At 37.5% G+C, this 15886-nt stretch overlaps 1 protein-coding gene across 1 annotated transcript in view; it reads left to right on the top strand.

Annotated features, from left to right (window-relative positions):
• Positions 1-14403, top strand: part of LOC136877821 (kin of IRRE-like protein 2) — a 981929-nt gene extending 967526 nt beyond the window's left edge. Inside the window, exons 12-13 of the mRNA XM_068228754.1 lie at positions 3546-3687; positions 14146-14403. Coding sequence (XP_068084855.1) covers positions 3546-3687; positions 14146-14403 — 400 coding nt within the window. The remainder of the gene's footprint in view (positions 1-3545; positions 3688-14145) is intronic.
• Positions 14404-15886: the final 1483 nt, after the last annotated feature.

Consider the following 15886-nt stretch of genomic DNA (forward strand, 5'->3'; position numbering starts at 1 on the left):
TAATTTTTACCTGAAATCGTTACTATTTACAAAAAGTAATTATTACTTGTAACTGTTACATTTTGCAAAATGTATTTTAACTGAAATCGTAACTTTTCACAAAATGTAATTTTTACTTGTAATCGTTACCTTTTACGAAAAAGTAGCTTTTACTTGTAATCGTAACTTTTTACAAAATGTAATTCTTACTATTAATCATTACTTTTTACAAACTGTAATTTTTACTTGTAATCGGTACTATTTACAAAATGTAATTTTTACTTGTAATCGATACTTTGTCCAAAATGTATTTTATTACTGCTAATCATTACTTTTTACAAAAAGTAGCTTTTACTTGTAATCGTAACTTTTTACAAAATGTAATTCTTACTATTAATCATTACTTTTTACAAACATAATTTCTACTTGTAATCGTTACTATTTACAAAATTATAATTTTTACTTGTAACATTCTACAAAAAGTCACTTTTACTTGTAATCGTTACTTTTTACAAAATGTAATTTTTACTTGTAATTGTTATGCTTTACAAAAAGTAATCTTTACTTCTAACTGTTACCATCTGCCAAATGTATTTTACTTGTAATGTATTTTACTATTACAAAATGTAATTTTTACTTGTAATCGTTACCTTTTACGAAAAAGTAATTTTTTACTTGTAGTCGTTACTTTTTACAAAATGTAATTTTCACTGATAATCGTTACTTTTTCAAAACGTAATTTTTACTTGCAATCGTTACTTTTTACAAACATAATTTCTACTTGTAATCGTTACTATTTACAAAATTATAATTTTTACTTGTAACATTCTACAAAGTCATTTTTACTTGTAATCGTTACTTTTTACAAAATGTAATTTTTACTTGTAATTGTTATGTTTTACAAAAAGTAATTTTAACTTGTAATTGTTATGTTTTACAAAATGTAATTTTTACTTGTAATTGTTATGTTTTACAAAAAGTAATTTTTACTTCTAACTGTTACCATCTGCCAAATGTATTTTACTTGTAATGTATTTTACTATTACAAAATTTAATTTTTACTTGTAATCGTTACCTTTTACGACAAAGTAGCTTTTACTTGTAATCGTTACTTTTTACAAAATGTAATTTTTACTTGTAATAGTTATGTTTTACAAAAAGTAATTTTTACTTTTAACTGTTACCATCTGCCAAATGTATTTTACTTGTAATGTATTTTACTATTACAAAATTTAATTTTACTTGTAATCGTTACCTTTTACGAAAAAGTATTTTTTTACTTGTAGTCGTTACTTTTTACAAAATGTAATTTTTACTAGTAATCGTTACGTTTTACCTAATGTAATTTTTACTTGTAATCGTTACTTTTACAAAATGTAATTTTACTTGTAATCGTTACTTTTACAAAATGTAATTTTACTTGTAATCGTTACTTTTTACACAATGTAATTTTTACTTGTAATCGTTACGTTTTACAAAATATAATTTTTAGTTGTTATCGTTACATTTTACAAAAAGTATTTTACTTGTAATCGTTACTTTTTACAAAATGTAATTTTTACTTGTAATCGTTACTTTCTACACAATTTATTTTTACTTGTAATCGTTACTTTTACAAAATGTAATTTTACTTGTAATCGTTACTTTTTACACAATGGAATTTTATTTGTAATTTTCGTCTTGAAATTAAATTGTAATCGTTACATTCTAATAACTGATATACATCGCATGGAAGCAGAAGTGTGAAACAATAATTGATTATGAAGATAAGTCTTCACTTCTACTACAGGAGAACCAATCGCCCCACCAATTCTGGATGAGGTACGAGGCGTGATCAAAAACTAAGGTTATAAGGCCGGTATTCTTGGAGTTTCGTCTGTTATAGAGAAATGAATAGTAGTGAGCTATAATTCTAATACATGCGGTTGGCAAATGTGCGGAATTTCAGTTACCCGACATCTACAGCGCTAGTTGTAAGTAAACCCAAATGGTGAATCGTTTGGAAAACTGATCTCACGAAAAAATCAGCTCAGTTATTCGATTTCTGTGAGCGAAACATGTAACCGCGGCTGAAATTCAACAGCGCCTGGGAGAGGTTTACGGAGAGACTGCAATGACTCGTCAGTATGTCGCAGAATGGTGTCGAGAGTTCACGGCCGCTAGAGGAAAGGTCACCGACGAGGATCGCAGTAGCCGTCCCAGCACGACGTCAACAGATTTAAACACAGCTCGCGAGGAGGAGCTGATTCAGAACCAGAGGAGGATTACGTTACGGCATATGGCGAGGAGGTGAAACACTTCACGACAACGTGGCTAAACACGCAAGGACAGGATTTTTACCAGGAGCGAGCAGGGAATATTCAAACTCATCCCACGAAGGGACAAGTACCTAAACCTAATGCATGTACTATCAGTTGGCTGTATTGGTTATGTAAAATAAAATGTGGAAGTTTCACTGCAGGTTTTGTAACCTTAGTTTTTGAGTTGATAATCAGAAAATTTGGAGACACCACCTGATCGTCAGAAGATTTTGGAGTCACCAGCTGATCATCAAAATATTTTGAAGTCGCCAGCCTATCTGCAGAAGATTTTTTTTTTTTTTTTTTTTTGCTAGGGGCTTTACGTCGCACCGACACAGATAGGTCTTATGGCGACAATGGGATAGGAAAGGCCTAGGAGTTGGAGGGAAGCGGCCGTGGCTTTAATTAAGGTACAGCCCCAGCATTTGCCTGGTGTGAAAATGGGAAACCACGGAAAACCATCTTCAGGGCTGCCGATAGTGGGATTCGAACCTACTATCTCCCGGATGCAAGCTCACAGCCGCGCGCCTCTACGCGCACAGCCAACTCGCCCGGTCTTCAGAAGATAAGAATTGGGCTAAGAGTGAGTGAGTGAGTGAGTGAGTGAGAGAGAGTGTGTGTTTTTTCAATTACGAGCCTTTTAGCTAAGGTGGTATCTGCTGCGCAGGACTCATACAGCCTGGAATGAAATAACTGAGGTTCTACTTGATACGAACAGTACAGACCTCCAAGGGCGAACAGTGTAGAAGGGTTTACCACCAATGGCAGCAATTAGACTAAATTATTATTTCCGGTTGTTTCCGTGATACATCATCTTTTAATTTTGTGTGGGTAATTAAGTACATTTTTAATCAATACATTTCATTGGGGCCGATGATCTAGATGTTAGGCCCCTTTAAATAACAAACATCATCATATGTATTCTCTCAAAGTTTTACCAGAATGCTGTCGTTTTTGTATAGTGTATGATTTCCAAGTTCCTACACACCAGTCTATGTTCCAATTAATCAATCCTTACAGCAATGTGCCTATATTTTGGTTGCTTGTCTACTAATACTACTGTAGTTACGCGTTAATTTTTCACGTCATCCGTTTTCTTATTTTACCATAATCAAATTTAAAGTAATGTTCAAAAAATAAATTATGAGCACCTCATTATCACAAGAACAGATCTGTGTAAAATCAATGATAAGTTATCACATATTGAGATAGATTCCTAGGCGCATTTTCTCTGACATTAAAATGCATTTGTTTCATTTGTTGCAGCGAGAAAAGTGATGTGGACAGCGCCGCGGGGCGGAAGACGCCTGCACTAGGGAGCAATAACATTCCTAACGACACCATATACAGCATGTCCCCCACGCGCCGACCGCTCCACACCATCACAGGGTCACCTGATGCCATGAAGGTGAGACTGGCCGCCATGGTTCTGCAACCTCCCACCAGGGTGTAACACGATCGCCCCCACAAGCACGCGTGCCTTCTCGTCACAGCCTGCACCCTTCACACCAGTGCATTTGTGTGACTAATGTGTGACTTTTAAAAACCAGAGTACTGCCACAGATTATTAGCATGAATGCTTTCACATTTTAAGGCCAAAGAAATTAATGAAATACCAGCAAATTATAAGATTTGCTACTTTTAATGCAACTAACTTGTGAATTAAGTTATGATTGTGCGTGACATAAAAAAGCAATCGTTTATGACTAAAGAATGGCTTATACACCGGCGAAACATAATTTTCCGTGACGCATTTATGGAACGCTATACCTGCTCAACTGCAACTGCGACTCATCTCCTATACTGCAAGTTGTGAAATGGAAGGACCAATCCCGGAGACAGTAATCCTCCAAAGTACAAAAACAGAGCGCAATCGAGAGATATTCTTGATTAGGGGTGTGCAACCGACGGCCTGGGGGCTTTTTCGAGCCTACGGCATTATTTTGTGTGGTCCACTGTCTCATTTGTTGAGACATTTCGAGTATATCTTACAATAACCGAAGATAAAATATACTCTTCTTTCATGCTTTTGTTATTCATCAAGAAACATCACATAATATATTCTTTTATTTATCAAGACTGATATTCAGAAATTGCATCTAGTCGCCTAGGTGATAATGTGCCGCCCCTACCCGCCAGAAGGAGGCCTGTTTCAAGAGACAGATGCAAACTACCAGAAAGATCAAGTAATAGCAACAGGTGGTCTGTGAGATTTTGTTTAAAGCATGTCGCCTACCACCGTCCATGAAGGCCCTTGGAGGGGTGGAAGGTAAAGGCTTCCACTATCCGTAACCTCACCACTTGATTGGGTAGAGTGGTTAGCCTTCGCCGCCAGGAATTATTCTGGTAGGCCTACTCATTTTTTGTGTAGACTGAGTGTATCCAAGGCCATGTGCAGCTCCGAAAATGGAAATCTCGTTTCATAAATGTTTCGATTTCCTGGAGGGGAATTTCCGGATGAACCGAAAACGCCTACATCACTTCGGCCAGGCAGCCGTCCATTGGGTACAAATAGATTAAAAAGTAATATCAGGCACAACCAGCAGAACAATACAAATATTAAACTGGATTTGTGCAATTTAAATATCTCAACCTCCTGTTTGCTAGTGGTGTAAGGTCGTATTAACACGTCAAAGGGTGGAATGGAAAGGACAAGGACTGGGAAAGTGTCGGTCGTGGTCTTAAGGGGACACTACGGAGATAAAAATATATTTTTTCCTAATGCTTGGATTTACACGAAATTTTGTGGGAATGTCATCTACATAAAAGTAAAGATATCACGAACATTTCTTTCATATACATTTTTTTTTGTTTTTGAAATGTTTAATTCCATGTTTTCAATAAATTTAATTAACTTTTTAATGTAAATTCGTAATTAGGTAGATAACACTTCTTTTAAAAGCATTACGTATCGATTTTCCAGTAGATAATTTATAAAAGGCGATATATCGTACTAAACTTTGTGTAAATTTTACGTTCTAAAATTTTGGACTTAAAAATCCCTGCTACCTGAAAAAATTCTGCAATAAAAAATTCAATACGCAGGTTTCTTAATATAGCTGTGATACAAATACCATACAAATTTTGTTACATTTGGCAGAATATTATGGGAGAAAAATAGGATTTAAATGTAAAATTACAATTGGCAAACAAAACATTATTACAGTGATAAATTGTTTTAATTCAGCGGAAAAACTTTATGACAAGAAAAAAGAAACTCAATCCTTTCAATTTCAGTCCTTGAAAAAATCACCAAAATTACCAAAATATCGATTTTATCTCCGGAGTGTCGCCTTATCCCAGCATTTGCCTAGAAAATAGGAAACCACAGAAAACCATTTTGGTGGGATTCTAACGCGCCATCTTCCGAATGCAAGCTCACAGCTACGTAATGGTAACCCTACGGGCAACTCACTTGGTCTCAACAAAACTGACAAAGAGGTATGGAGAGTAGGGAACGGGTAGGTGGAGTTCGTCCTTTCCGCCCACTCTCAGAAAGTTTGAAATCATTGTTTACTTCGTTTGATGCCTTATTTAACTGGGAAAGACGTGCGACCATGTGTCCCCGAGCAATTATGCCACACTTCTCATCAATTTGATGACTACCTCTGAGTAAGAGTTCAATTATGTTCAGTGCAGAAGTGATATTGCTTTTTTAACATACGAGGGTAAGTTAATCGAATTATCATATTGAATGAAAATCTTTAATACATGACTCTTCTAATTTAGTAACCCATTGGAGGATGTGATTACCTCCGTGGCTTCGCTGCTGGTCTTTCATCTCTAACGACCAGCAATTGCGGAGAATAGCTTTCGCCTCAAAAATCGAGTGGCATCAGGTAAGACATCCAGCTAAAACCCAAAATTATCTTGGTTGTCTCCAGCGGCCTCAGAAATAAACAGAATAAAGTAAAAATCTTTTCCTTTATAAAAAAGTTTTAAAAAATTATGTTCACATGCATGTCTGAAGGTTGCACATCCTCAAACTTAAAGAAGATTTGCATATGACTACATTCTAAAACTGAAATTACTAAATATGAGATGTTAATAGTCGGGTACGTTTAATTAAGTTCGGTATCCTTTTGCAGTTTAGCGTCTGTGCACCCAAATGCAGTCACTGAGCAGGAATAACCATCTTTGTTAATATTGCCGTAATGAACAGAGTCGTGTTTTCATTAATGAAAGATTTTATGGACTTGAAACCACCTGAGAAAATCCTGTCACGGAAAATGGAATATGTTTGCCCGGAAAAAACTAGAGATGCGTATGTGGACAAACAATTGCCTAACAGGTTATTATATGATGTAGGTAACTAACAGAACTTACATTTGTACACTCAACCTCACAAAAAATTGGCCGCCACAGAAGATTAGTTTCTTTGAAAATACTTATTTGAAATAGGACGAACATTTTGTGCATGGTTACAAGTATCATTTCCTTAGTCATCAACTGTCCACAGTTAACGAATATCCTCACGTTTTCAGAATATATTAAATTAAATATGTCTTTGTTGGCCAATTTTTTGCTCGGTTGAGTGTACTTTCGCAGAGAGCATATTGTACAACCTAAATTTTTGCTTGATTTATATTTGGGTAACATAAATATGTTTTGAAACCTTTCTTAGAATAAGTGATTCAAATTTTAAATCATCTGCACGTAACGAAAGTTTGTCAATATTTTAAGCATGAAACATATAAAACTGATTAAAAAGAGAAAAATGCATGTAATGTTTTCATTCTTGAGTACAAACAGCACAGTTTTATATTACTTTCATTTCAAATAATAAATTCATTGTAGAATTCTAATCAGCGTTGAAAGCAAATCAAAATCTTGTGTGAACGTAGAGTGTTCGATCCTGTTAAGCATTGTTTTTCCACGGATGAGTATCGCTAGTTGCGATCAGTATTAAAACAGAAGATTAATTTCGCAATTGAACGGTGTTTAAAACTGAAAGAAATGCTGCTGCTATGCTGCTCTGCCTGTAACTGTTACAAGGACTCACCCTTGAGGATTGCTTCTCTTACGCTGTTGCATCGAGCTGAAATGCATCTTTCTGTACCATCACTTCTTCATTGCACATGCAGCTTGTAATATGCACTAAGCACGAAGCCAGCACATTGTTTAAAGATCACTTGCACCGTACATTACTGAGAGATAACCATGCAATCACGACTTCTTCCAACTGAGCATAGCCTAAATTAATTTATTCTTCGTTGTATACGTGTGTACTCCTATGAAATCATGTAAATTATTTGTGTATTCATGGTAAAAAGAAAGGAAAATACTGTTTTAACAACATGCATTGCTAAATTTCCCTTTAAAAGGTATATCCATTAATTTCTCTCTGCTAACCTCCGTCACTTTACACAACAGGTATTCACTGGATGACATGATTTTAACTCATTCCCATCACTATTAGGTCCATTCGAAGAAATTGCAGTTTTCTCTTCTCTTAATACCAACCTATCTCAGTAGCGTCCTTCATTAAGTCAGGTTCAAATTATAGTACGTCATTATATATATATATATATATATATATATATATATATATATATATATATATATATATATATATTGTTTCCTTCCACAGCATGAAGAATCCATATACAGTAACAAAGCGTTTACAGTATTCGTAGTACTTAATTGAAGACCTCGCAAGAATAAGGATGCAACCATGAAATCAGTATTTTTTCAGGAGATAGGAAAATGATTTTGGGGTTTATTTCATGCTATACATTACTTGAACCAATTGCATATGTAAGAGTACAGATACACTGCCGAAAAATATTAGTACACCCTCTTAGAGTTTTCCAGTTCACTCAAGATTTATTGTTGAAACAGTGCATATGGAGTGCATGAAATCATTAAATTTACTGATCAATAGCCCATGCGGTACTGAGGTACCAAGCGTCGATTCATGCTGAAACACCCATATTAGTACAGTCCACGGGCGGCAATGCAGGCGCTGATTCTGGCATCCATTCGATCCTACAGATGGAGAATACTGTCTTGGGATACATAATTCCACGCATGTTCGACCTGTTCACGTAGTTTTTCAAGAGTTGTGGGTTGACGAGTCGCACGTGTGAGTTGTCGCCCGGTCATATCCCACACGTGCTCGATGGGAAGGTCGTGCTGGCCAGAGAAGTTGTTGCACGTCTTTCAGAACACTTTGAGTTTCACGCGCAGTGTGTCGGCGAGCATTATCCTGTTGGAACAACCCATCACCTTCCTGCTGCAATAATGGCAAAAGAACGGGCCTTACAACATTTTTCATGTACCGAGCGCTGGTCAGCGTTTCTTCCACAAACACCAAAGGTGAACGAGACTTGTAGTTTATCGCACCCCAGACCATAAGGCCTGAGGTGGGGCAGTGTGTCTCGGACAAATGCACTCTATGAGGCAGCGCACGCCAGGTCTACATCGTACGCGCAAACGACCATCACTTGCGTGCAAACAGAATCTGCTTTCAACGCCGAAGACCAAAGCCCGCCATTCCATCTTCCAAGTGATGCTCTGATGGCACCAGTCGAGCAGTGCACGTCGATGCTGTGGCGTGAGTGGAAGATGGGCTAGAGGTGTGCGTGCCCGTTGTCCCACTGCTAGCAACCGGTTGGCAACAGTTCGTGTTGATACTTCTGGGCTCACAAACTCTCTTATTTGTGCTGTGGTAGCTGTACGATCTGCTACTGGACGTCCAGAACCTTGTCTACGGGTGTGAGAATATTCACGTGATCAGTGCGACCAGCATCGTTGCACAACTGAAGCAGCACGTCCAACTTGTGTGGCAATTCTCCGTAAGGATCATCCCACCACTCGGAAGGCCACAATTAGACCCCTGTCAAACTCGCTCCGTTGGCTGTAGGAAGCACGAGTGCATCTCCGTGGCATGGCGCTGTTTACTTCACACTGAGCCTTATGGCTGTAAACATTCCCTATTAAAGGGTACACGCAGATGGCGCCCTGGCAATTATGCCACTACGCTATCTGTTGACGGACGACGTTAAAACCATTATCAGTACATCTACTACCCCCCAGGTGGCACCTGCTATCATCAGATCAAAATCGATGTCGTCTTTCCAGGTGTGCTATTTTTTTGTTTTTCCGGCAGTGCAAGTTCATCAATTAAAAACAATATTTTATTGTTATAACTCAAGGTTTTAAAAGTAATGTATGAATTGAAAGTGATACAGTGGAAGATAATCTGCAAGTATCTCTTACATTTGATGATGAAACTTTCTCGATATCGTTAACCGTTAACTCTCAGACCTTCTTGAGATGGACCGTTGCCTACGAGATATACAAGGCCGGGAAGTAGACCGATAGAAATGCTGGTCGCAAGTAGTTTTACGAACGTCCGCTAGAGGTCTCGACATCGTGCTATGCTGCTCGCGCGAAATACATTCAACTAATAGTACCTGTTGGTTTTTAAAGACGTAAAAATCTACAAATAATGAAGTTAAGACCACCTAAATGTGATTTCGAGTGATTGGATATAAAGTAAAGCACATTTAAGTGGTATTTGGAATTATTTTAGGTGAAGTCAATTGCAATAAATAATAAAATAATACATTAAAAATGACTTACCATGATCACTGCTCGTATCACTCACATTTTTAAGATCTTCCAACCTAAAGGCTTTGTCCTGAAGTTCTTTTTCAAGTCATGAGCATCTGTAATTGTATGAGCTTCATTGTCGAGTATTGGTTTCAAAGTTCTGTAATGAGAGTTGCAGTCACATTTGGATGCCTCAGTGAACTTTGGAACAACAAAAACGTTAAGGTTTTAAAATTAAATTCACATTTCCCAGATAACGTAATGAGTAACGCGTAAAATTCAACATATTTTGCAGGGAGTAATTTTTTTTTTTTTTTGAGGGGTAGCGTAAAGCTCCACGATCTTTCATCCTAATGAGGCACATTAATGGACTGTCAGTAGTGGCCGAGGATATCTGTCCCAAGCATGATTCACACATGGAATTTTTCTTCCGCGACTCCGGCAAGATAACCACATATCATGGCCAAGGAAGACAACTCCAGAGTGACAAGTTTTTCTAAAAAGGTATGGTGTCATTCTTAATATCAATAGTATCTAAGATAATATAAAACTGGCGGGCGAGTTGGCCGTGCGGTTAGGAGCGCGCAGCTGTGAGCTTGCATCCTGTAGATAGTGAGTTCGAATGTCAGTCGTTCAGCGATGTAAAACCAATAGCAAAAGAAAAACTTTCAGATAGTTTATGCATATTAAAATAGTACATCTGAAAGAAAATACAATAATCGCCAGAATTGATTAGTTAGCTTACCTTCGAGCCTTTCGTCAAGTAGGCCTATTTCCAGAACTGTTGCTGATCAGAATTACGATTATAGTGTACTCAGGACTTAATAGCCATTTCATCTCTGATAAGGTTTCCTAACGTTTCCTCCACGTACGTAATATTCATGGTTTCGTAATGGAGGTTTTCTTTAATGAGTGGTAGTGATTATTGTTTTAAGAGGAAGTACAACTAGGCAACTGTCCCCTATATAACTCTAATCTGAGAGGGGAAAATGAACAGATCCGATAATTCAAAAAATGAAGATATCGGCCAAAGGAAGACAAGGGCCTCGTGAAAATGAAAGACTCCCTAGGCCTGGGGAACCTAATACCGTCGGGGTCGGAAAAAACAAGAGTTGACCAAGAGAAGTCGGATAGGATAGATGAAAGTGAGGAGCCTAGCACAAGTAAGTGGAAGCAATGCAAGAACTCAGCTAAGGGCCCCATGGTCGCTAATCTACGCTCCAAAGTTCAGAGCTCCTGAGGCTCCTTTCAGTCGCCTCTTACGACAGGATTGGGATACCGTGGGTGTTATTCTACCGCCCCCACCCACAGGGGATCTTTAAATCAGGGATGTCATTCTAGTTTTTCGATTCGAAAAGCCAATATAGACCTAATTCTTAAGTGTCTTTTGATGCGGTAACCGGAGGCAGTGAGTTGATCTAATGAATCTGTAACCCATAAACTGAATTATCAATATTTAGAATGTAAATTACAGACTCTCGATGACGTCCCAGGCGACCAAAGCGAACCTAACCCCCTCCGCCCTCCCCCCAACTCTGTCCGGATGTAGCAATTATCCACTTCTCCTTTAAAATTGGATCGGCTGGAAATTATTGAAAACTCCAATTGTTCTCTTTTTCTTTTCTTTTTTTGACGAATGGATATACCATACTTTATAGTGTATATGAAATTCACTTGGAGTTCATTTGAACACTAACAGTAAGTCAAATCTATAAGTAAACGTATTAAAAACACTTTTCTCCATATGTTAATACACTTTCAGCACATGCAAACTATAGCACGATGTTGAGACGTCTGGCGGCGTACTGCGAACCTGGTTGGGGACGGTTTTTATGCTCAGAACTAGCGCAAACTTCCCGGCCTTGTATATCTCGTAGGCAACGGATGGACTCATCATTCGACTCTAATTACTTTCGTAGTATTGAAATAGCTTTATTTACATTATTTCATTCTGAAATGAAAGAAAAATCTCTTCAGTTGAAGATGAATATCTGCCTGTTATGTCATCAGATCGGAATCTGTTTGGATCCTCAAATAACACCACCAAAGGTTACACGGTTTTAGGGGTACCGAAGGCGGCGCCATGATGAGGCGCACGAGGAATGATGAGTGAGGTAGTTTGCCATTGTTTTCCTCAATGACGATTAATGATGAATTCTCAGTTTTCGCTGCACTCTATACATTCTGGTTATCTGTCATGAAGAGTAATTCATAATACTAGTATAAGTACAAATATGACAATTAAGTCAATTGTAATGCCCTATATAATGTAATAACTATTTTGAAAAGAATACATTTTTAGAGCGTGGAAGATTTTTAAACAATTTTAATCATTTTCTTCAGGAAATTGAATAAAAGCAGTTATAAAGTATCACCTATGCTTAGATTATTTCATTGCATGCACCTTCCTAGATTAAAAATAGCATCATTTCACAGATTGTGAGTGTCCACAGCAATCCTGACATTATAAGCGGAAGCCAAATGATTAGAAAGTTACCTACTGCTCTATTGTGAACAGCACAATCAGAATCTGCAAAATTCTGTGATCTATACGTGATAGATATGATGATTTAGGATGCTGAGTTAGTCGTTTATGACACTCGTATTTACTATGATGTTTTCTAACGTAGGGTGATGAATACACAGCCTCTTCATGAGATTCCATGTGTACTTGAGAGTCCAAAATAAGTCAACTGAGACAAGTGAGGCAGAAGAGGTAGGAAAGGGAGGATCCCGCGCATCTTCTCGTACACGATCCGTAATAAAATCTTCAGTAGCAAAGGGCTTTTTCCTAAGATTTTCCAGATTTTTCATGACGTTACGTAGTAAAATAATTTTGTTTAATACCAATATATTTATTTACAAAATTGCCTCCCAATGGAGGTAGCCCCAAAGGACTCAGTATACCCACATGTCAACATTAATTAGAATTACAATTATAATTGCAACATTGCAATATAATATGATGTAGAATTTCAAACAACACCTAGAGGTGTGGATTAAGATGTTGATTCAGAATTTTGCAACTTTTCTTTAGTACTATGGTGATTATCTCACCTTTTTCGGAAGTTTAAATGTGATACTTTTTCGAAATTTCTCAAGAAACGAGATATAGTATCTCGTGCTCCTATCAGTAGACCTATTACATCAAGGCATTTGAGCTCATACCTGTCTTTGGGGTAGGTTCATACACAGCTTTCTTTTCTTTATCCACCTCCTCAGCTTATTGAAGAGCAACCTCGAATCGGACAGAGGGATCAATTATTATGCCATGCCTGTGGGTGTTAGAATATGCAATAATATCAACTCTTCTAGTAGATCCATCTGAGGAGACGCATGGGATTTCTTCGGTTCACTTGCCACCCTTTCTGTCGCAAAGCATTAGCGATCTTAGACCTCACTGTGTGATTGCGTGAATTGCGTAGTAATGTTCATATATGACAGAATCCTAAGACATATCCAAGTGATTCGTTCTCGGTGCAGTGTCTGCATCGGGTACTGTCTAAAGATCTGCCTGGAATGGCCCGGTCAGCCGCCACGTTTGCATTCATTTTAAGGCAGGTGATCCATTCAGATGTGGATAATCCAGATTTGTTATAAATCCACTTGTTAGAGTCAGATATATCTGCAAAGACTTCAACACCCCTACCTCCTTTCTTCCCTCCACTTGATTATGCCTCCGGTTATCATCATATTTAATCTTGATTATTAAACACATCATCATCGCATTGTCCTACCACTTAACGGCCTAATTCACTATTCTTTACATTTCCTACGCTTTATCTCAGAGAATGGTAATATTATTCAAAAATTTGTCTGAAATAGAAAACTGCACTTTCTTCTTCGGGGAAAATAACAAGGAACTACATTTACAACGTATATTACAGTTCCGTTCACACACTACAATCTTACAAATCGATGTAATTTTTCAATGCTTTCAATCTCCTCGTTGGATAAAGGTGCTCGTAATTAGAAATTAACTCACTTAAGGACTAACTGCACTTTGCATGTTAATCATTTTCACACATGACTAAATGAGTCTTTTTTTTTTAGATGTGTCTCTAACCGTAGAAGCATGCCTTGGGTTGGTAAATGGTCTCGGTTGCACAGTGTATATTCTCATTATTGCACCTCTCGGGTTTCTAATGGGACTTGTATTTTTCCTTTCTTCTCTTGGCAGAATCTTCATTCTCACTTGAATACTACAGCGTGATTGTGCTTGTGCACCACTTCTCCACTAAAACTGAATACAGCAAGTATAAATGAAAATATACCATTGTAATAGGGTTAATGTTTTCCCGCCTTCCAGCGTCGATTCAGTGGGAACTTCAGCAAAGGATCATATAAAAAGGATCGAGAAACTAAAGACAATCTATACGCTGACCTTCAAGTGCCCACAATAAGCAACCATGGATCAACACTGATGACAGTGGGAAATAGATCAAGCCGTTCTCGAACAAACGAACGTCAGCCAGACACCTATTACCAGTCTCCTATGAGAAATGCCGAATATGTTTACACAACAACAAGTTTCCAACCAAACAGCATGGAGAGAGCAGAAATCTAACCGCTATCCTATGTTATCACAAATTAGCCCACCGTTAACTAAACCTTTACTTAATTGATTACAAGTAGTAAAGCTATTAGTAAACACTCATGTGTATTGTTCTCACGTTTAAAATGTTGATTTAGAGTAAGTATTACATTCCATTAATCGTCTTAAGACGCAATATGAAGGCAATACCTGAAAGTATTCCTTATCATTTTTAACGCATCCATAAAACGAAAAATTTTAAGAGGGTAGTTGAAAATAAAGTACGCCTAGAAGAAATACAACAACATTCAAATCTGCTCATTTTTAACTTCCTACCAAATAATCTGCATATTCCAGCGTGCTCCTACTTTCAACATATAATATCCTTAAAAAATTGTGTTCAAGTTCACTGCATCGTTTCATTTCTTTGTCAGACGGAAATATCTTCACGAAAATCATTATTCCGAATTCCCGACAAACTTGAAATTGGTAGTAAATGACGGAAATGTCTGAAAATATTTAACCGTATCTTATCAGTGTATCTGCCCGGCTCCATAGCTAAATGGTTAGCGTGCTGGCCTTTGGTCACAGGGGTCTCGGGTTCGATTCCCCGCAGGGTCGGGAATTTTAACCATCATTGGTTAATTTCACTGGCACTGGGGCTGGGTGTATGTGTCGTCGTCATCATCATTTCATCCTCATCACGACGCGCAGGTCACCTACGGGTGTCAAATCGAAAGACCTGCACCTGGCGAGCCGAACATGTCCTCGGACACTCCCGGCACTAAAAGCCATACGCCATTCCATTCCATCAGTGTATCTGAAAATATTTTGAGTATGTGACAAATTGTATTTAAAAATGTAGTAATGACTATGAAAAACATTCCGAAATTTCTTACATAATTATGTAAGTCACATGAAGAAGGTAACTAAAATAAAATAATTTGAGTAGAAGCAGATTAAAATTTAAATCAAGTAAGGTACTCCTTTCTGAGTCTTCGGATATAGTGACTATCCAAACTGCCTACGTGAGTTGATCGTTTGTTTTAAATCAAATATACGTTTCAGTTCTGATAACAAATAAGGACAGAAACAAAAGTGAAGTTACGAGTATTAGTACAAATTGTAGGATCTGTAATGTATGGATACGGTCTGAGTGTGAACATCGATTGCTAAATTTCGTATAGAACATTTTAATGATGCCCATTCCCAAACCAAAACTTAGGTAAAATGGCAAGGAGGAAAAATCTTCAAATAATAGCATCGACGAAAATTCCGGTTACTTGTTCGTAATCCATTGTTGTCTTCACGTTGTAAAATTGGGCACTTATAAGCTATTCTCTACGCGTGCATGAATGTTATCTGACAGTTTAAGACACTAGCATCGCCAACAATGACCACCATTTTTGAATCAGGATAAATTATACTAGGATTTATTAGTGATCATACCCGGGGAGTCCTACAGGCAGTGCTGTTATGTGTTCAAGAGTTGACACTGAAATTAGAACGAATTATC

This window comes from Anabrus simplex, chromosome 7 (assembly GCF_040414725.1).
Source record: "Anabrus simplex isolate iqAnaSimp1 chromosome 7, ASM4041472v1, whole genome shotgun sequence".
NCBI classification, from domain to species: domain Eukaryota; kingdom Metazoa; phylum Arthropoda; class Insecta; order Orthoptera; family Tettigoniidae; genus Anabrus; species Anabrus simplex.